General features: G+C 46.4%; 1 protein-coding gene across 1 annotated transcript in view; it reads right to left on the reverse strand.

The window, feature by feature from the left end:
- Positions 1-20,469, reverse strand: part of ACADM (acyl-CoA dehydrogenase medium chain) — a 374,724-nt gene that overhangs the window by 182,432 nt on the left and 171,823 nt on the right. The window contains exon 8 of the mRNA XM_069641894.1: positions 11,351-11,459. Within this exon, the coding sequence (XP_069497995.1) occupies positions 11,351-11,459 (109 nt within the window). The remainder of the gene's footprint in view (positions 1-11,350; positions 11,460-20,469) is intronic.

The raw sequence follows: 20,469 nt of genomic DNA on the forward strand, positions 1-20,469 counted from the left end.
TGTGCAGCCTGGGCTTGCAGACTGTCAACCCACATGGGAGACAGCTGCTCCCAGGGAAACACTAATGTTATGCTGGAATGGGGGGGGGGGGGGGGGATTTGTGGCATGACCCTGCAATTGTGTCCCAGCCCACCAAAATATCTCACCAGACGGCCCACTCCCGCCCACACCACCAGCAATCCAGCCCCAGTCCCACCCACCCCACTGACAATGAGCCCTAACCGTAGAATAATGAAAAACAGTACTCGCTTAACGTTGAAGCTGCTCGCTTAGAAAAATCTGTAAACAAAACATTTGTTACCTATGGTCACCCCAGCAAAAACAAATCATGACTACTACTCTCAGATCATGCCCCCCCTTTCAAGCTATCCCTGGTGGTCTACTGACCCTCACCCCCCAGTAAAAACACATTTGCCCCTTCCTAGGGGCAGATTACAAGATTGCACTGGCTACATGAGAGCCCCCCCCATCCATTTGGGCTGGGTGGGGGGGAAAAAGAGATAGAGCCACCCCCCCCTTTTCATTACATAAGTCGCTGGTGGTTTAGGGTGTCCCCCACCAACAACGCTTTCGATTTAGAATGTTCTTTTTGCCCCTACCCTAGGGGCAGATGGCCCCATCACTGTGCCCATCTGCCCCCAGGGTGGGAAAAACATACTGTCCCATGCTTGGGGGGGCCTGTGACAAGATTTCTGGTGGCCCCCTCACTCCCACCCCAAATGGATGGGGGGCATCTCGTGTAGCTCCCCTGGGGGCACATAAGGGCAGGAATCTGCCCCCAGGGAGGGCTACATGAGGTGCCCCCCCATCCAATTGGGGTGGGGGTGAGAGGGCCACCAGAGCCACCCCCTTTTCATTACCAATCTCTCTGGTGGTTTAGGGTTCCCCCACCAACAACTTTTTTAAAAACATCGTTTTGCCCCTTCCCTAGAGGCAGATGGACACATTTCTGTGCCCATCTGCCCCCACGGGGCGGGTGGGGACAATCACTACCCCATGGCTTGGGGGGTGGGGGGGCGGTTTGTACCAAGATTTCTGGTGGCCCCCTCCCCCAACCCAAAATGGATGGGGGCATCTGATGTACCCCTTCCTAGGGGCAGAAATCTGCCCACACGGAGGGCTACATGAGGTGCCCCCCAGCCACTTGGGGTGGGGGGGGCTCCCCCCCCTTTTCATTCCATACATGCACTGGTGGTTTAGTGTTCCCCCACACCTACCCAAAACACCCTTATTGTTTTTATATTTTTTGCCCCTTTCGTTGGGGGCAGATGGGCACATTAGTGTGCCCATCTGCCCCCATGGTGGCCAAAATGTGCAGGCCCATGCTTTGGGGATCAGAGTGGGGAGAGGGTGGCTTGCATAGTAATCGGCCCCCTCACACCCGCACATCATAAACCGATCCATTGTGGTCTCGTGGCATTGCTGGGCGTGGATCGAGTGAGCTGCACCAGATCTGCGCCCAGCAATGCTTCAAATAAGGTTTTGTTGAAAAGGGGATAGTCTCCCCTTTCCAACGACACCTCCCTAGATCTGAACGGCACAATAATGCCGCAGATCGAAGGAGAGAAAGAAGGGAACTCACCTTCTCTTTTCACCACGACAGCCGAATATTACGCACGCTGACGTCAACCTGAAAGAAATCCAACCCCCGGACCATGAGGAGGAACCTCCTCCTCACATAGCCCGGGGGTTGGATTTAATTTTTGTGCATCGCTGCAAAGCAGCGATCGCACAAAGTGAAGTACACAAAAATACGAGGTATCTTGTCCTTGGCACTGCAATGGTAATGTCAAGGCCAAGATACTTCGTCCTTGGCACTTAAGGGGTTAAAATACTTAGACGCTACCAAGTGCCTTGAGTAGTACAGACTGACACTGACTGATACCTGGGGGTCTACAAAGCACTGGGATAGCTTACTAAATCCTACCTCCAAGTGGGACTTTAGGAAAACTCCCCCAACAGTCCCTGGCAGTGTAGGAGAGGCAGAAGAAAGAAGGCAGTGTTGGCAATCAAGGCACAAGTGGGAGAACCAAAGGGACGCAGGAACGTTGATGCAGCAGATTTCCACTGCTTTTTTTGCGAGGGTCCTGTTCCCCCGAAACACTGAGTTGCAGAGGCTGCACAGCGGTAAGGCTGCCTTTGCCCATGTGAGCCTAATTGTGGAGATTGCTGTGCCAAAGGTGTGTCGGAGAACGAGGCGAGGAGGAGTTGTAAAGCAGCAGGTCTCAGAAGCAAGAGGTGCTCCTTAATTGAGTGGCCAGACCGGAGACACCTTTAGCTAGGAAAGGTGTGTCCTCCAGGTGAAGCCAGATACAGTAGAAGTTGTGCCAGAAACAGTCGAACAAGAATCACAGAAGCCAGTGAGTCAAAACTGGCGTTCTGATTCCTTGCACAAGCACTGCCGGCAACAGTATCCAGCTTAATATTCACTTGCGTATAAGCAGAAGCGAGCTGAAGTTGTTCGCAGAGTTCTTAACAATGGGACAGTGGAAAAGTAGCACTTGCATGTGATTGAGTAATTTTGCTTTCATTTGCATGAAGAGCAAACGCTGCAGAAAGCCATTTTAAATCTTATAAAGTTGTTGTGTGTGCCTAATTTCGCTTTCCAAGGGAAGAGTGAACTTTGCATCTTTATTCACGCTAACAATTGCTCATAAAAGAAGTCAAATGTTTAAACGTATCTGTAGTTGGAGAGAGAGCAAGCCTTGCCCAGGCCAAGAGTATCGCGTATTAATACCAACAGCAGCGTTTCTTAAAGCCAGAAAGCAATCTAACCAATACTCTAAGTGCAAATGAAGTTCAACCTTGCTTAAGATACAAGCTACAAGAAATACCTGAACCCAATAGAATTGCACCAAGGCTTCCGGGTAATGCATTTTTCGGCTAACAGTTGGCAGAGAGGTGAAGGCAAAGTTAGGGAAGGGAAACTTGCTGCTCAAACATTATTTGAAGTTGACACAACCTATATTGCCAAAGACTGCAAGCGAGAGAGAGAAGCGAGTCATAAAGGCAAACTTAGGTTGTTGTGGCAGACAGATGAGAGGAAAAGAGGCTATCCCTTTTGAAGGGAGATGTTCAGTGGAAGAGCCCTTGCCTATTTGAAGGTGTTGAAGTACTAAAGCTGTGGTGTTATATCTGGTTGTCAGTACCACAAGTGAAGGGGAGTACTATAAGACAAAGGGGAATGTCCTCGAGATAAACTTTAGTAGAAGTGAAGTTGTTTAAGTCGAAGCAGCAGCATTGGGAAGGGAACTCACCCAGGTTATTGAAAGGTTATTAAGAAACTGAATATTATTGTTGATGTTCATTGAATTGCCATATATTTACTTTGTGTAGTTGATGTTAAGTATGGGGGCCAGACATCCTGTGTTAGAGTGTTTGTTAGGCAGGGAAATCCTCACCAATGTAGGGATAGGGAAGCATTTAAAATGGCATTTTTTGAACTATCATAAAAAAAGTTGTCCGCCTTGCACTGCTGACCCCTCACGGGGGGGGGGGGGGGGTGTGTGTGTGTGTGTGTGTGTGTGTGTGTGTGTGTGTGTGTGTGTGTGTGTGTGTGTGTGTGTGTGTGTGTGTGTGTGTGTGTGTGTGTGTGTGTGTGTGTGTGTGTGTGTGTGTGTGTGTGTGTGTGTGTGTGTGTGTGTGTGTGTGTGTGTGTGTGTGTGTGTGTGTGTGTGTGTGTGTGTGTGTGTGTGTGTGTGTGTGTGTGTGTGTGTGTGTGTGTGTGTGTGTGTGTGTGTGTGTGTGTGTGTGTGTGTGTGTGTGTGTGTGTGTGTGTGTGTGTGTATTGGTGCAGTCCAACTGGTGTGGGACTACACAAGACTTCTCAATATCGCTGGTCGGATTCTTGTTGTTACAAAGTTAAAGCACTCTGGTGAGGCGTAGGATGGCTCAAAATGCAGGTCTTCTTGGGTCTAGTGGCTCTCATCAGGCTCTGGGACGTTGTTTTTGGAGTCCCCAGATAGATTGGAAGGAAGGGCTACAGCAAACTCCGGTTACACAGCAGGCTCACCGGTTGCTGGAAATCATCTCAGCCGCTTATCCATCATCCTCTTCGGTTTTGGCTCCAGTGGTCGCATTGTCTTCAGCTTCCAGGTTTGGAGTATTTAACAGGAACTATAGCACAACCTCTGGATTCTCTCCCTGCATGTCACAACAAGGGGCTATCTGGAGCCCCCCCCCCCCCCCACTGGGATTTGTCCCCATTCAGGCAAGGAGGAAGACAAGGGGCTGTGGAGTTTTGGACTCCCCCTCGCTTCCTGCCTTCACAGACAGACTGGAGCCTTGGCAGGAAGTCCAGGGGCCTCCCATTGAGGATAACAATCACAAAGTAATTTCCTGCCCTGGATGTCAGGGAAAGGAAGGAAGGACAGGGAACAACTAAAATGGCGAAAAAACAAGACAGGGGCCATTTTGGTAAAATGAGCTTACGCAGCTGCGAACACAGCTCACAGTAAAGGTGCCCTGGATTAGTAAAAGGTATCACTGCCAACAGCCATTAACGGTAAGCTTGTCCCTGTAACAGAATTGTCACAGTTTTAGTGTGAATGGGGATACATTGCATCTCCCTAGCACTCCACATAAGGTGGGGCGAACTGGTTTCACCACATATAATAGAAAAGGGATCCAAAGATCCTTTCTAACCTTGGGAACTGTAGTTATGCCAATGTTAGCCAGAGAAAGTTAAAAGGGGAGCCCTAGGGTAACCCAGCAACAACAGGCACTTATTGCCAAAGAGGATAACTTTTAAAGGACACTATAGAGAGTCTAAAAGATGACACCCATAAAAAGAGTAAAAGATTCTGAGTGTGGAAAAAGGTTCCCACAAAGAGGTATAAGTAATAATAATTCACCAGTAAAGCAAAAAGTTTTGGGGTTGACACAGGTCAGGAAGATGCATCATTACTATGAAATCTTATCTAACATCCCTCACTTCCTGATTTTCCAGACACACTGTAGTCTGAGGGGGCTTCAGTGCTGAAGCCCGCCAAAGGCAAAATACACAAAGGACTCAAACCAGATTCAAATAGAAGAAACTGACAAGAAATAGGGAAAAAAAAGACGACAGGGAGCCACTTTGGGAAAATGGTCACCCATGGGTGCTGTACTACAGCTGAGGATTCAGCATGCAGATACATAGCACCAGGTAGTAAAAACAAAACCACTGCCACCAGCCATTCAAGTGAGTTAGTATAACAGAATGCTACATGAAGAGTGGGATAAAGGAGTTACTATATAACCCCCCACCCCCACCCCGAGTACTCCGCATAGGGTGGTGTGTGCTGGACCCACAAAAGAAAAGGTAAGTAAGAAAGGGGTCATCTTACTATTCTTGGGAACAGTAGTTCACCCACGAAAATGTAGTTAAACATTAAGAGGGACTTCCCAGTGGCACCGCACAAAAGGTGCTGTGTCAATGCAAAAAACAGATGTCTATGGAGTTTACCAGACTCCAATAAACAGTAAGAAACATACAAACCCTAGTCAGAAAAAACACAGTGTGAAAAAAGTCCCACTCAGGAGTTAAAATTAAAAAGCCCTGAGGGGTCTCCAAGGTTAAAGAGAATAGGCACAATAATGAAAATTCTCCCTAACAGTGAGGTGTGTGTGTGTAGGGGTGGGAGAGGTGTGTGTGTGTAGGGGTGGGTGATTCATGTGTAGGGGTGGGTGATGTATTTGTGTGTGCTGGTGTGTAGGTGTGGGGGTGGGAGGGGCGTGCGTGCCGGGTGTATGTAGGGTGCGCTCTCTCTCTCTCTCTCTCTTCCCCTCCCCCCCTGCTCCTCTGACCTCCCAGGAAGGGGGCCAGGACTTTCTAGTCACAGTCCACATCACTGGTGCCAGAAAGTCTGCTACTGGGGTGTATGTGAACCAGTAGCTGTCCCTGATTGGACATCTACTGGCTCAGCATCCCCTCCAGTGTCCGGCCCGGTGAAGCACTACTCCTCTGCCTGATCTCCAAAGACCCTGAGTGGTGCTTCAGCCTTGGGACTAAAGGGAACAACTAGTCTCAACGCCTTCGAGGATCCAGCCCTTCATAGCCTTCGGCATTGCCCAGCGTACTGGCCAGCTCTCCTGGGGCAACCTCACCAAAATCACTGTCATTCTGTGTTAGAGCCCAGAATTTTGGCGGTCGCCAGCTTGTGCCACAACTCATCTTCTCCCTGATTCCAGCTTCCCATCTTCAAGGGAACTTTCCTGGAGCAGCTCTCACGACCGCGACTTGAAGGATGCCTGTTGCCAAACTGCAAACGATTGTCTTCGCTGGAACTCTACGTAACACATCCTGTGAAGTGTCCTGAAGACATCTGCATTGTTGGATTCTGCATTTCTTCACAGACAGGAATTGCATCTCGCAGTTGCACTTAACTGAAAGAATCATCTAAACATGCAACTGCTGGGCATCTGGGCAAACAAAGGATGGAGGATCGAGCCCCGGGCAATCCATCACAACATCTGGGGGGGGGAATCTGAGGGGGCGGGGGCCAAGTAAGCACATCCGTGCCTCGTCTCTCTCTGTCCGCCATAGGATAACATTGTCACCCATATCCCCTCCACTCAGCTTTGGTCGTTGAACCTGGGTCGGGTCCTGTCACTGGGTAAGCCTTGGGTCTGGAAGAAAGGAGAGTACTTACTCATCAGGTACATATTTATTGAAGTTTTAATTAGTTTGAAACTAATCACCACGCCCATTGCATCCTTTTCAAAGATAACTCATACTTTTGAGAAACATTGTGTTGGACCCTGTGACTTTTGGGCACAAGGCCCAATTCATCTTAGGGTTTGGATTTATAGTTAAGATTGTGTACTTGCGATTGGTTCCGATCATTATATTGCACCTACATTACTTGTAATTGATGATATCTATTAAGTGAACCTGATGGGGAGAGCATATAAAGTATTGTGTCATAGAACTACCTGCTAGTTTAATTTTCCACTGCGTTCTGAAGGACTACTTAAAAAGCTGTATTTTTATAACCGACTGTCTAAATTGAACTATTGTGTAGGATATAACAAGCAGGGAAAATACTTCAATCCATAAATCCTCTCCATTCAGATCTTAATGCCAAGACAGACAGCATTGAGGGAGCTGTTAAAGTCAAGCTTGAAGATTTAGAACAGGGGTCAAATCGGAGGGGAAAATTGTTAAAAAGTCCAAAGTCTGACCTACATCAAACCAACGAGACTGCATCAGATCTGGGCGGCATGGACAGTTTTAAAATGGGCTGCAGTGGAGAACATTCTTAAATTGGATACCAAGATGGAAGGTTTGGAAAATACTTTTACAGGTGTGCTGTTGTGGGTGCTCTGTGTGCTCTCTGAGATACTGGTAAGGGAATGCGCAAACTAATTGGAAGAGGCTTTCATGGACTATCCGGGATCTACATTGGAAAGGGATTTACCGGGATTGTCAAATTGTATAGGATTTCTATGAGGGGTCTAGGAACTAGAGTTGCAACAGGGAGCACGGTTTTAGCAGCGTTTCACTCAGCAGATTTGAGGGAGAGGGTAATTCATCCAGCTATTGTTTAAAAGACTATTAACAGGAAATAACATTGCTGCAATTTCCAGATATGTGCCAAGAGTCCTTTGCTAGGAAGATCATTTTTACGGATCTTGACAGTTAAATGGGGCAGTGATTTGGGACAGTACGTTTTGTAGTCCACTTGAGGTTGGAACACCCGATGAGGGTTTCTTTTACGCAGGCGGATAATGCTAGGTCTTTAGGGAGGATTAAACCTGGGCGGCAGTGGATGTTTTATTTTGGGCTTGTGGGTTCAATGTTGTTGACCTTTTAAGAGAGAAGGGTTGCCATCTTGCGGTTTGAATCAGGTGATGGTGTTGACACCTGAATTGGAGGGGGCGTAGCAGGGTGCTTGGGGAGCTGTGTCCTTATGGATATTTACTGCTGCGAGACAGTTTGGGATACTTGATTGCATGTCCCTTGCCACATTCTCGGGCCATTCTGCTTTAGAAGGCTTTACTAGGCGTCCCATCAATATTAAACAGTTAGGATATTTTTTAAATATGCAGTTTTTGACCAACATTATGTTCTAGGAAGAGTGTAGTGAAGGAGACATTACATTGTCCATTTCTGTATTGTTTATCGATGCGTTATCCTTAATAAACTAACAGACTTGAAAAAAAAGAGGAAAGAAACCGCACTCTTATTCACTGATAATCAAGGACATGCCCATTATTGTGTCAATGTGTTTGCAGTAAGAACCTAATCATACCATCTTCTCCCCTATTACAGCTTTCCTGGCTGTTCCCCAGTTCTATTTTGTGCGAGATCAGTTATTTGTTATTTTAAGTCTAAAGTAAAACACCCCCTTTAACTTGGCATACATAAAGGAACATTTTGAAAAAGCTCCTCTATTCTAGAAAAAGCAGATCCCTGCCTCCTTTCAGAGAGCAATCAGGGCACCCAGTGATCTCGGTTTTCCATGTTAAAAACTCTGTTCCTGTCATTTATGCAGTTAGACCATATCTGGGTTGCATCTAAAACAGTGAATCAGAACAAATAGCACATTGCATGGCGGGTGGCTTACCAGACCAAATGCCCAAGCAGAACACACCGTCACCCACAAGACTATAAATCTTTTGGAATGTAATATTTCTCCACCATCAATTTAGCAGTCCTGTTTGTTTGTTTGATTGTTTTATTTATTTGTATAGCGCTCCGGACCCGTAGGTAGAAGGGCGCTTAAGGAAGCGGTCACAGGCATGAGGTATGCATTTACATAGTACAACAGATTACATCAATTACATGGTACAACAATTTACATATAATATAGGCATGGTTGCGGCCTTAGGGAGTTAAAAATATTAGAACGTGAAGGTAAATGCTATTCTTTGTTCAGTAACCAGCCAATAACATGCTTCCTAAAGATCGGAAAGGATCAATAGTTTTAATGCTGAGTGGTAGGGTGTTCCAAAGTTGGGAGGCAAGCACTGTGAAACTAGCGCCTCCTACTCTTTTTAGGGCAAATCTAGGCACTGACAGGCATAAGGAGTTGGATGATCTGGTGGTGGATTTTAAAGTAAATTTATTAGTGAGATACGGTGGGGCTAGGTGGTTTAAGGCTTTGTAAGTGAGGCAAATGGTTTTGAGGTCAATTATTTGCTGTATGGAAAGCCATTTACACGCTTTCCTGGTTGTGGAAATGTGCTCTCGCCTTGGGATGTTGAGTGCTGCGCGTAGATCATTATTTTGGAGAACCTGTAGTTTGTTGATTATGGAATGGTTGGCTCCTAGGTACAGGCTATTGCAGTAGTCCAATTTGGACTGAAGGAGGGCTCTGGCAAGAGTGAGGCAGCTGTTGGAGGATAGGAAGGGTCTGCTAGCCCTAATTAGCTTGCCAGTGTAGGCAGTGGCTGAGGCGGTCGTGTTGATTTGTTTGGAGAGGTTGGTGTTGGCATAAAGGTGGAAGCCTAGGTTTTTCACGCTTTTAACAATGGGGATGGTATTACCATCCATGATGTTATTGTAGCAAGGACTGAGTTTTGACAGGTTATTGGGAGAGCCGACCAGAAGAAGCTCCGTCTTCTCATCATTCAGGCATAGGCCGTGCGTGGCCATCCATGCCTGAATGATGGAGAAGATTTTGTTAATCCGGGTGACGTCCGCATTGTAATTGCCTGAGATGGTGAGGAGGATCTGGGTGTCATCTGCATAGTTAGTGTAGGTGACACCCAGACGGTCCAGTTTGTCGAATAGCGGCTTTGTAAATATATTAAGTGGGGGAGACACAGGAGCCTTGTGGGACTCTGCATGTGATGGGGATAGGGTCCGCTGCTGCTGTTGTGGAGAAAACTTGCATGGTTCTATTCGCCAGGAAGGATTGTATCCATGAGGAGGCAGAGGAGGAGAAGTGGGCTGCGAGAGATAGGTGGCTGCAAAGTATTTCATGATCGACTAAATCGAAATCCGCTGAGAGGTCTAAGAGAAGTAGGATTGCAGCATTGCCTTTGTCTTTGATTTAATCAATCTGGCTTTTGAAGTCAACCAGAGCGGTTTCTGTTCTGTGTTGAGGTCTGAAGCCAGATTGACGTATAGCTAGCAGTTGGTTAGATTCTAGGTACTCCCGAATCTGGATGTAGGCGACTCAGTCCAAGATTTTTAACAGGAAGGGGACAATGGTGATGGGTCTATAATTGGTTGGTATGGCTGGGTCTAGAGATTGTTTCTTTACGAGAGGGAGAACCCAGGATTGTTTTAGGTTGCTGGGGACAGAGTTGTTAGCAAATGAAAGGTTAATTAGCTTGGTGATAAAAAGGGGAGAGGTCTCTGGCTGCGTCTATTATCTGGGCAGGACAGCTGTCCCCTTTGCAGTTAGATGGTTTTAAGGAGGTGATGATTTTTTGGACTTCTAATATGGTTACTTTCTTAAAGGTGAAACCTATAATATCTTTGATAGGTGTTGGTGAGCTTAGGATATGGTTGGTAGTCTTGTTGCTGAAGAGTTGTTGACGTTTGTCAACAATTTTAGTTTGGAGCCCTGTGATTTTGTTGTTGAGGGCGTTTTGGATGCTGGTGCACCAAGGTTTATCTTTTGAGCAGGTGTCTGGAGGTGGATTGGGGTTGTCTAGCTCCTTTAGTATTTTAAGTAGTTCTTTGGTGGAGGAGCCTGCCTGATCTATCCTTACGTTGTAGGCATCTTTTTTCGTGCAAATTATCTCACTTTTGTATAGCGCAGAGATATTCTTAAGATTAGATTTGTTTTCAGATGATGGGTTAGTTTTCCATAGGAGTTCAGATGATTTGGCCTTCTTTTTCCTAAGTAGTTTAAGTTCGGGGGTGTACCACGAATTCAAGTGGCTTTTTGGCTTGCTTTTAGGTAGTTTCAAAGGGGCAATGGTATCAATGGCAATTACTCCACACTGTACATTGGGCAAGAGAGCAACAATAGTTTGGTTAGACATGTTCACAGATGGACCTTTACTACAGGACAAAATGGGATCAAATAAAGGAAGTAGATTGTGGTGTCAAAGTCCTAGCAACAAATTCTAAAGACACACTTCTATAGGTTGGTTTATTTAAATAGCCATTCCATGTCATTACAGCATAAAGAACCTAGCTACACTTGAATATCAAAGAATTATTTTAAGCAACCAACCCTTCAGAGGATTAAATGCAAAATAACAAAGAGCCCTATAGGAATGCTTCAAGAAATTACGATTCTCTGGCATTCTGCAGTTGCATTAATGGCCAGCCTGAGGGATTAAAACAGGAAAAGAAAAGATTAACCACAGAAAAACAAAACTGAAAAGCTACCGCCCAAGCAATCATTCAGAGTTCTTTGGACAGAGCAATTACTAAAAACATTGCATATGAATGCGTTCGTCTTACCTTTCGTCCAAGCTGTATGCCAGGGGTGTTTGCTTCCACAATAAAGCCGGTAAAAGCTTTACCAGCAGAGACTTTAGGATCAGGATTGGTTCGAGCCAGCAAGAAATACCTAGCACGAAAACAATGTTCAAATAATCAATTTTTTTAACCATATGTCAAGAAAGAACATTGTTATGTTTCATGGTGTATCTTTCCATGTTTTACCCCTTAAGTAGTTCCATTGAACATGGTCATACCATGCAGGTAGTGAGATTGGTTTAAAAAAAAAAAATGTAATCCTTAAAGGGCATGTTCCGCGCATCACCAAGGCAACAAAAGTTCTTGAGCATTATTTAAGTGGGCAAAAGCAAACTCTTTATAAATATTTAAAATTAAGCAAGCGTCTGAAAGAAAACGAGTGGGACAAACAGTGATGAGCCTTTATATTATTCAGATCACCCTTAACTGTCAATTATGAAACCTTGATTCTGTTTGAAGCACCTCCCATAAGAAATGGTAAAATGGATTTCCAAAATGCCAACCTATGGTGAATAGGGAGACACTGAAGTCTAGCCAAACCCAATCAAGTTAAGGTAGCAGAGCGCAAGGCTTAGTCTCAGGAAAGCTGCAAGAGTGGACTAGGGCTACAATTAGTCCAAAGAGCAATAACGGTAATTCCAGTTAGACAGGTAAGTATAAAAATACAATTGTTTGAGGCCTCTACATTGCACACTAAAATCCTCTAGGTAAATATTGGTTGGTAGGTAGAACTTTATTTCAAATGATTAACAACTTAAAAAGCATAACAATTAACAACAATGAGAAACAAACATGAAAAAAAAATGTTTGACACATATGTTCCTTTTAAAAACAAATATTTAAGATAAATATTGTAACACCAACACTTACAAAACCGACCTATACATTTTGTTAGGGTGTAGAAGGAGGAGACCAACACACAGAAAGAGAAAACCCAAACTTTCCCATCTTGCCTGCCTCAGACACACTAAGGGTGCTGTCAGGATGTACGTGAAAATAAAAAGCACATCATCCTGTGTCAAAAGCTCATTTCCTTCCCTTACACTTATAAATAAAAAAAAGGATTGGCGAGTCTTCTTGGTCCAGAAGAATGGCTCTTTTCTTTTGGAGAGCGAACTCTGGTTCCAGTGAAACAAGGGACTGTTCCCAGAGGGAATGGCTCCCTTTCCAAGGTCACACTCCCTTTCCAAGGTGAAAACAAAGTTCCAAGTAAAAATGAACAAGTTCTGGGTCAACTCAAATTTCAAAGTTCCAAAACACCAGAATTCCTGAATGACCAGGATTACTGATTTACTGTTGGATCCCTGGATAGTCTCCCTTCTTCAGGTGTTCTGCTTCCATCCCTGGGGGTATGACTCTTGCCCTAGGTCTTATTCAGACTTCCTTCTCTGTGGTGTCCATTGTGCAACACCAGACGGGAGATCTTTTCTGCCCCAGGGGATATGTCTTTCTTCCCCTGGTTCCTTTCAGGCTTCTCACAATATCCGAGGAATGGACTCGCTTTCCCATGGCTTTTCTCAAGCTTCTCGCAACACCAAAGGGAATGACTCCCTTTCCCTGGCCTTTCTCAGGCTTCTTTGCCGATTCTATAGCAGGCCTGGTTCACTATATTGTCAGGCACTGTTATTGTCCATAGAACTTACTTCAGGTACAATTATTCATTTAAAGTCTCTTTTCCAGGCTCTCCTCTAAGTCTTCTTCTCTAGGGTACGTCCACACTTCTTTATAGGGCCCCAGACCCTTCTTCTGTCCCAATCGGCTAGCCCCGGCAAGCCCGTACCTCGAGGGAGCATCCGTTCGGGCTCCGCCGGTCCCAGGACTCAGTCTTTTTTCCGACGCTCTCCATGTAGTCTGCTACAGCTACGGTGTCTCCGTAGTTCCTGCTCCCAGTTAGCCTGCCTTTCCGATGTGGATCCTTCACCTTCTCGGTTCTGCGGGTTTCCCTTCACCTCACCACCGACCTTGTTGCAGCTCCTAAAGGGAGGGGTGAAGGTGATTTTCAATCCTTTTTTCCCTTTTTATATTCAAGTTGCTCACATATTGTCCATATTGACTAGAATGCTGGTTTTGGTTACTGTGCGCCTCTTCTTCGTCTTGGTACTGATGTTATCATTCACAACTGGTTTACTTGGATTCTTCTGCATCCCAGTCTTTACATATGACTCACAGGTAGTCCCTAATCTTTCGCCTCAGTACTTCTTAAAGAGGTCGAGTGATCTACCAAAAACAAGCAGATGGAAATGTGGGGAACTATGGTACCCTGAATAGGGTAGGAGGATGAGAGAAGTTGTGGTATATTCTGGACATACCGTGTTCTCCCTGGATAGTCGCCCCCAGGTCCCATAGGGGGGGATCCCTCCCCATGAGATCCACCAGCTGAGTATCAACCCCAGTAGGACTATCGAGTAGCAGCCTAATCTTCCTGGCCTCATGGGAAGGGGCACCCCCCTAGGGGAGAAGGGACGTCATCCAAGGATTTATCACAATTCACACTTCGGTGAAATAGAATAGCATTTGATTCAACGACCAGTAACACACAAGTAATTATTCAGATGCATAGAAGAACTCTTTAGAATAATCACAGAACAGCTCCCCTAACTGTACAAACCCAAGATGGTTTGGGGCCTTGTGCCCAAACGTCGCCAGTTCCAAAATAGATACTTTTGAGGTAGGTTTAAAAATAGATCTGGAGTGGTTATGATCAATAAGAGTCAAAAAGTGAGATAAGTTCAAGTAAGTACTCAACTCGTTTACAAACACATTAGGTAAGGCCTAAGGAGGGTTCGTTGACCGAGGTTCCAACACCAAAGGTTAGATGAGTGCGAGTTAGGGCCAGGATGTTAGGACCTTGTAACCCTATGGGAGAAAGGGAGGGGGTGCAGCAGGTATGTAGATTTACTCCCCTGGCTCAGAGCTTTCCCGGAACGATGGCTTATGAAAGTTCCAGAATCCATTGAAGGGTTATTCATCCGTCTTGATTCATTTCGAGGGGGTAGTAGACCACAAAGGTTCCTTTTGGTCACGGGATGGAGTTTGTCAGTCGCAGTACTTAGGAATTGGTCCCAGACAACTTCCAGAAGAACCCCGAAATGAGGAAAGGTGAAGATTTCTGCAGGTCAGATGGCCACGGGACACCAAGACAAGTTTCAAAGGAGGCAACTACAGCCAGGCGGTGGCAGGTGAACTTCCAGTGGCAAACACAGAACCAGGCCCAGCACAGCTTCCCTTGGTGTATGATGGCTGATAATGCAGAAGCAGGTGACTTGTGGCACAAGCTGAAGATCTGCAGGTTCCATGTCATTTCATCGGCTGCCTTTTCATCCCCAGGCTTTTCAACATGCACATTCCATCGAATGTGCTCATCGTTTTTTTTTCATTTTTTGCCACTGCCCACCTGCCCAAACCCTTACTGCACTTTCTCACCACCCCCCCCCCCCATAAAAAATTCAATGAGCACATTCGATGGAATGTGCACTTTGAAAAGCTTGGGGATGAAAAGGCAGGCGATGAAAGGACGTTGTACCTACCTGCAAAGTTCCAATCCAAGGCCCTGCTCTGAATGGCGACCGCTGCAGTGAGGTAGCCCAAAAGAGAGCTGGTCAGTCCATGAGTTGGTCCAGGGACACTTCTGAAGACTCAGCAGCCAGGTATCCTCTAGCAGGGTGGAGGGGGGAGGACAGACTGGCTGTTCCCACTAGTCCACGGTTCGAAGTACGAAGTACCAATAAAGGCCTTCTTGCGATCAGGATAGACTAGGAGGAGTAGGGCACCACTGGGACAACACAAGTCCATACTGGTTAGCTGTAGGGGTCATCCCCAGGTCTTTGTAGAAGATTTGACTGAAACAATGAGTGCCTGGAGCTTGCCTTTTCTGCAAGATTCAGGCTGGGAGCAAGCTAAAGCCCACCAATGGCAAGGTATCTGCACCATTCAAATTGCAGACCAAAATACCTACTCCCAGCGACAGACATTCAGGCACCAAGTATGTGGAATGGGACAGACAACCACAGCCCCATCCTCTGGCCACACACAGTAACCACCCCTTACCCTGCGAAAGCTACAGCTTTCTCTAGTAAGGAAAAGAATTTCCATACAAGGCATTTCCTGACATGAGACGAACACGCAAAAATACCTTGTGGCAACGGCATCTTTAGTAGCCATTTGCGATCAATGCAAAAGTGCACAAGTAAAATGTCACAAAAACTGAAAATATCACAGCTGCCACCAGCTTATCTTTGGCGCATTGTAAAAGTAACCAAAAAGCAATTATATGAAAAGATAAGGATTTAAAGTATCCTAACTGCACTTCATTGTAAGGTGATGTGTGCAATTGTAACAATACAATAATTCACAGAGACAGGCTCAGTACGGATAGTCATAGGGATAAGGCTGTGTCTTCCAAAAATGATCAAAACCAGCAAGGGAAGCAAAACTGAAGCTTTACTTAACGCTAAAATGTCAGGACAGGGGGGAGGAGATGGGACGGGGTATCAGCGAGATGCAGATGTAGTTCCTAGTGGCTGTGTTTCCCCTGCTAATAACACGATTTTCTTTATCCTGCCCCGAGACATTGCTCAAACTGGAAATTGCCAAGCTGTGGAAAGGCGACCCACACGGCCCACCATGCAAGCAGACATTTGTGAGACGTGGATCAGTGATCCAGCTAAAGGCCTGTGGACGGTGGCCACGGCGGTGTTGCATAAACAGGGACGCTCGTCATGGGGCACCTGCGGTGGAGAGGTGTCGAGGTCGTCGCCGGATCCTAATAGAAAGTGGACCCTAGATAGCCAGATTGTACCGCTTTGCTCCCACGCGCCCCCTTCTACAGCTGGAGCCAGAGGAGGGTAGAGACTAAGAGCGAAGCAACAGATGGGACCCATCAGCCCATACTTACAGATCTCACACGTGCAGGCCTGAAGCAGTGCTACTACTCCAAAGGCAGTGGACCTTCCAGCTTCCGGCCCGACCAGGGAGGACTAAACCCTATCCAGGGGTCAGCGTGGTAAGCCATGGTCAACCAAGCATGACGAGCTCTGGTCACAGTTGCAGAAACCTCAGTTTGGCCCTGAGAAGAAGCCGCTCAGACCTACCCTTCCTTGGCGTCAGTGAGTTCAGAGGGGCAAGATGTGCTGGCCCGGTTTCAAGGTACAGTTGGGTTGAGGGATAGGACGAAGCTCCATGGTGCGACCCATACAGGCTTGAGCGGTTTTCACACGGAACAGTGCCCCCTTCCCCTTTCCCAGTTCCTCACCCTTCTTTTCACCCATCACTCCTTTAGGAGGCTCTGCTGTTGTGGATACCTGGTACCGGGGCCACCCTTTCCCTTTGGTGGGCTCAGGTCGGGGCTAGCACTCCACGAACCCCACTGTTGATATCGCCATGGGCCAGGAACAAACCCTGTAAAAACAGCCTCCAAAGCAAGATGGGAGGCCTACGCTATGCTGCTGGCCCTTTGACCCTCATCCTAGGGGGGTGAAAGGCTGCCCATGACCGCACTGGGGAGACGGAGAAGAGATTGTCAGATATCAATAGTATCAAGACCCAGCTTTCAGGCAAATGGAGTCCGACTTGTGGGAGACATGCTAGCCGGAGCCGAATGAACACGTTTCAAGACATGCAACAACATTTTGGATTACACTCGAGGGATAGATGTCATGCCATGTACTCATACCCCACTGGAAACCAACCTCTATACTGACACGTGCCCCCAATGAGAAATCTCTATTCTATACCAGGTGGTCCTCAACTATACTCCACACTCCCTCTCAGCACTTAAGCCACATTGGGAAGTTGATGTGGGACCCATCAACCACGAAGATTGGCTGGAAGCTATACTGTCCCGGCAGGAAAAGTGCAATTTCGGCCCGTTCCCAACTGATCCAGCTCAAAGTCCTTCATAAGGTATACTATAACCAGGAAAAGCTGTTAGAGTGCAGCCACACTGCTGATTTCAGCTGGCTAAGCTGCAGGAACGCATTATGCTCTTTCTACCATGTGGCTATCCTGGAGAGTTCGTAGATTTGGCTAGTGGTCCAACAGCAAACATCGGTGGAGCTCTTGCACCCCATCCCAGATAACAAAAGGTTCGCTCTGTTGGGTCTATGGGATAAGGGGGGGGAGGGGGAGATGTACTACACTAGATATGAAAAGCTCTTCATATCCAATGCCATGCTCTCAGCCAAATGCAACAGCCATGAAATGGGCAGTCCAGGAGCCAGCAATGCTCTCTAAGTGAGTGCAAGACTTAGACTATTGCATCTCAGTGGAAGAGCAAGTGTACAGGTGTCGAGGCTGCCCCTATAAATTCACTAAAGTTTGGGACAAATGGGGTGGGGGAACTCTGAAAATTGGGACTGGCACAGATGTGAATATTTGTTACTGCAAATTATGAAAAGCTAAAGTTTACACCACTGATCGTTTTTGTTCTTTCTTTGGTTAATGTTTACTTTGATGGATGTGCATGCAAATAATTTTTTGTTCTTTGATTAAAAATTAAATAAAAAGATTTGGAAAAAATTAAAAAGTCAGGACAGGGTTCAAAACAACCAAGAAGAAAGAGTATCCCATAGACGTCTATGGGAGGAAATTGGCAAACATACATTAATTACCCCCGCTTCACTGGCCATTTAATCAAATGCTACTCCATTTCTACTAAAGGTGAACGTATATAATCACATTTTATATGCTTTTACTTGCTCCGTGTGCAACCTAAAGTCCTAATAAATAGATGCATTTTTATACTGGCCTGTCTAACTGGAATTGCTGTTGCTTTGTGTGGACTCCTTGTAGCCTTAGACCCCTCTCAAACCTTGCCCGAGAGTAAGCCTTGCCACTCTGCTAGCGTACCTTGATTGGGTTTGGCTGGCCTCTCAGTGTTCTCTCTGTTCACCATAATAGGGTAGCCTCCCAAACCCCGGGCTGATTTTGGAAATCCATTTTAACAGCTAGAGCATGGAATGGATTAGGACTTTTCCCCCTTCCCAGAAAGTGAATCTGAGCAAATGTCGATGAGCGGGAATAATAGGGACATTAGCATCTGGCAAGCCTATCATGGACATGTAATCTTTGGGAATTAACAAGGGTAACCCCCCTTCCTTTATATTTGTTCAGGAGGTGCAGAGCTACAATCTGGTGCAGCTTGCAGTTTTTCTTTTGCGCAAGTAAATACTTGGTAGAAACAGCACCTCCTTTGCTATGAGGGATCAGTTTCACTGCCCCTCTTTAAATTGCAAGTGCACCCCTTTCTGCAGTTGATGGATTATGCTCTGGAGCTGGCGATGACCTGGTTGTGGTGGATGCGTAGGGGGTTGCTGGACAAATTCTAGAGCATGGCAACGCTGTACATGTTAAAGAGCCCACTTGTCGAATCTTGCTCCACTCTGAAGACGCTCCCCCTACCTATTGTGTCGAATCCCTAGATGTCACTTTTTTCCCCCCAAGGGGGAGCCCTTCCCATGAGCCCAGGGAGGTGAGGCTGCTACCCGATAAGCACCCTCTGGGTGGTACACAGCAGGAGGCTTTCATGGGTGGGGATAAACTGCCCCTCTGGGGGCAGGGACGGCCATCTAGGGAGAATGTGGTACAACCCCCCTCTTAAATCTACACCTATGGTTCACTCCAGTAATATACCAAACAACCCAATGTACCCGTGTAGGGCCAGTGCCATAAAATCCACTGAGACGAAGTACAGCTCAGACTACCCAGGTATGACTTACATCACAAACACTGGGATGAGGAGGTGCAGCACTATGAAGATCACTACCAGAAGTAGGTGTAAGCATTCTAGTTCTCCACTATGGGCAACTACCAAAACCAACATAAAAACACAAGACTAGGGAGTTGTCAAGTCTTTGTTGAGGAGCCGCGAGGGAGGAAGCTGTCTGGCGTGGAAACAAGAAGGGGTTGCTGACTGGGACGCTAGCAAGACAGTTGAGACGTCCCCACACTGTCTGGAGTTGAAGAGCCAACCTGGAAGCTGGCAGACCAGCGGTGCAGTCCCTCAGAAAAACTAGACCGTGCGGTCAGGTACAGACATACGGTCTGCGAGGGACCAGAGACTGTTCAGCCACCGCAGTACATCAGAAGGCGAAGGAGGCCACGACATTAGAGAAGGAAGAGCCTGAGACTGAACGGTTCCTGCATTGCCAGGATGGTTGGTTGGAGCACAATTTATTCGGGGAAGAATAAGAAGCAGCTAATAGAGCAAGACGCACAGAGTAGGGGCAAGATGGAAACCCATGGGGTAAAGAGGATCCGTAAGTATCTAATGAGAGAAATACAGGTCTGCGTCCAAACTGCACTCACAAGAAGGAAGAAGTATAAGTCATCTTCTTCATGGGAGTACCTGGCAGGAGAGTAAACCAGTTCTGCCAGAGCCAGGCAGTAGAGAGATACAGGTCTGGGACCCACAAGAGAAGAGAAGAATAAGCCATCTTCCTAGTGGTAGTACTTGGCAAAAGAGTGAAACAAGTCTGCCCAAGTCTAGAGACGAGGAAACCCAGCCCTGGAACCCACAATCTGAAAAGGCAAGAGCGCGACCCTCTCCCTCGTGGTTGTACTTGGAAAACCATAAGACCAAGTGGCCTTTACTGGGAAAACTGGGGTCAAGAACCATACTGTACACGAACCATTGAGACAGAAGGAAAACAGTGAAACAAGGATTCTGAGGGGAAGGGAGTCATTGATGAGCGTTGGGGATAATTCTCAAAAATGTGCTAATTCCCTTCACCTTAGAGACCCCCAGCAACTGCTGGGATTTTGACTACCTGATTTTTTTTTTTACCTGAAAAGAGTGTGAGCCTTTTTCCCCACTCTTTCATATATCTTGATGTATGTTTTACTCTTGTGTTCTTTGATTATGGAGTTTTAAGATAACTTCATAGGCATCTTTTCATGTGTACAACACCCTCAGTGCTAGGACACAGGGATGTCTTTTTAGACTTCCCAAAGGTTTAAATACCTTCTCTGGGATAAACTACTGCTTCCCAGAGAATGTAAGGTTAAATTGACTTTACTAGTCTTTTTAAATCCCTAGACCCCAGCACACACTATCTTCCTAGAGTGCTGGAGGGGTTACCTAGTATCCTGTGTCTAAAATACTC

This window comes from Ambystoma mexicanum, chromosome 1q, assembly GCF_040938575.1.
Source record: "Ambystoma mexicanum isolate Mex_15411 chromosome 1q, UKY_AmexF1_1, whole genome shotgun sequence".
Taxonomy (NCBI): domain Eukaryota; kingdom Metazoa; phylum Chordata; class Amphibia; order Caudata; family Ambystomatidae; genus Ambystoma; species Ambystoma mexicanum.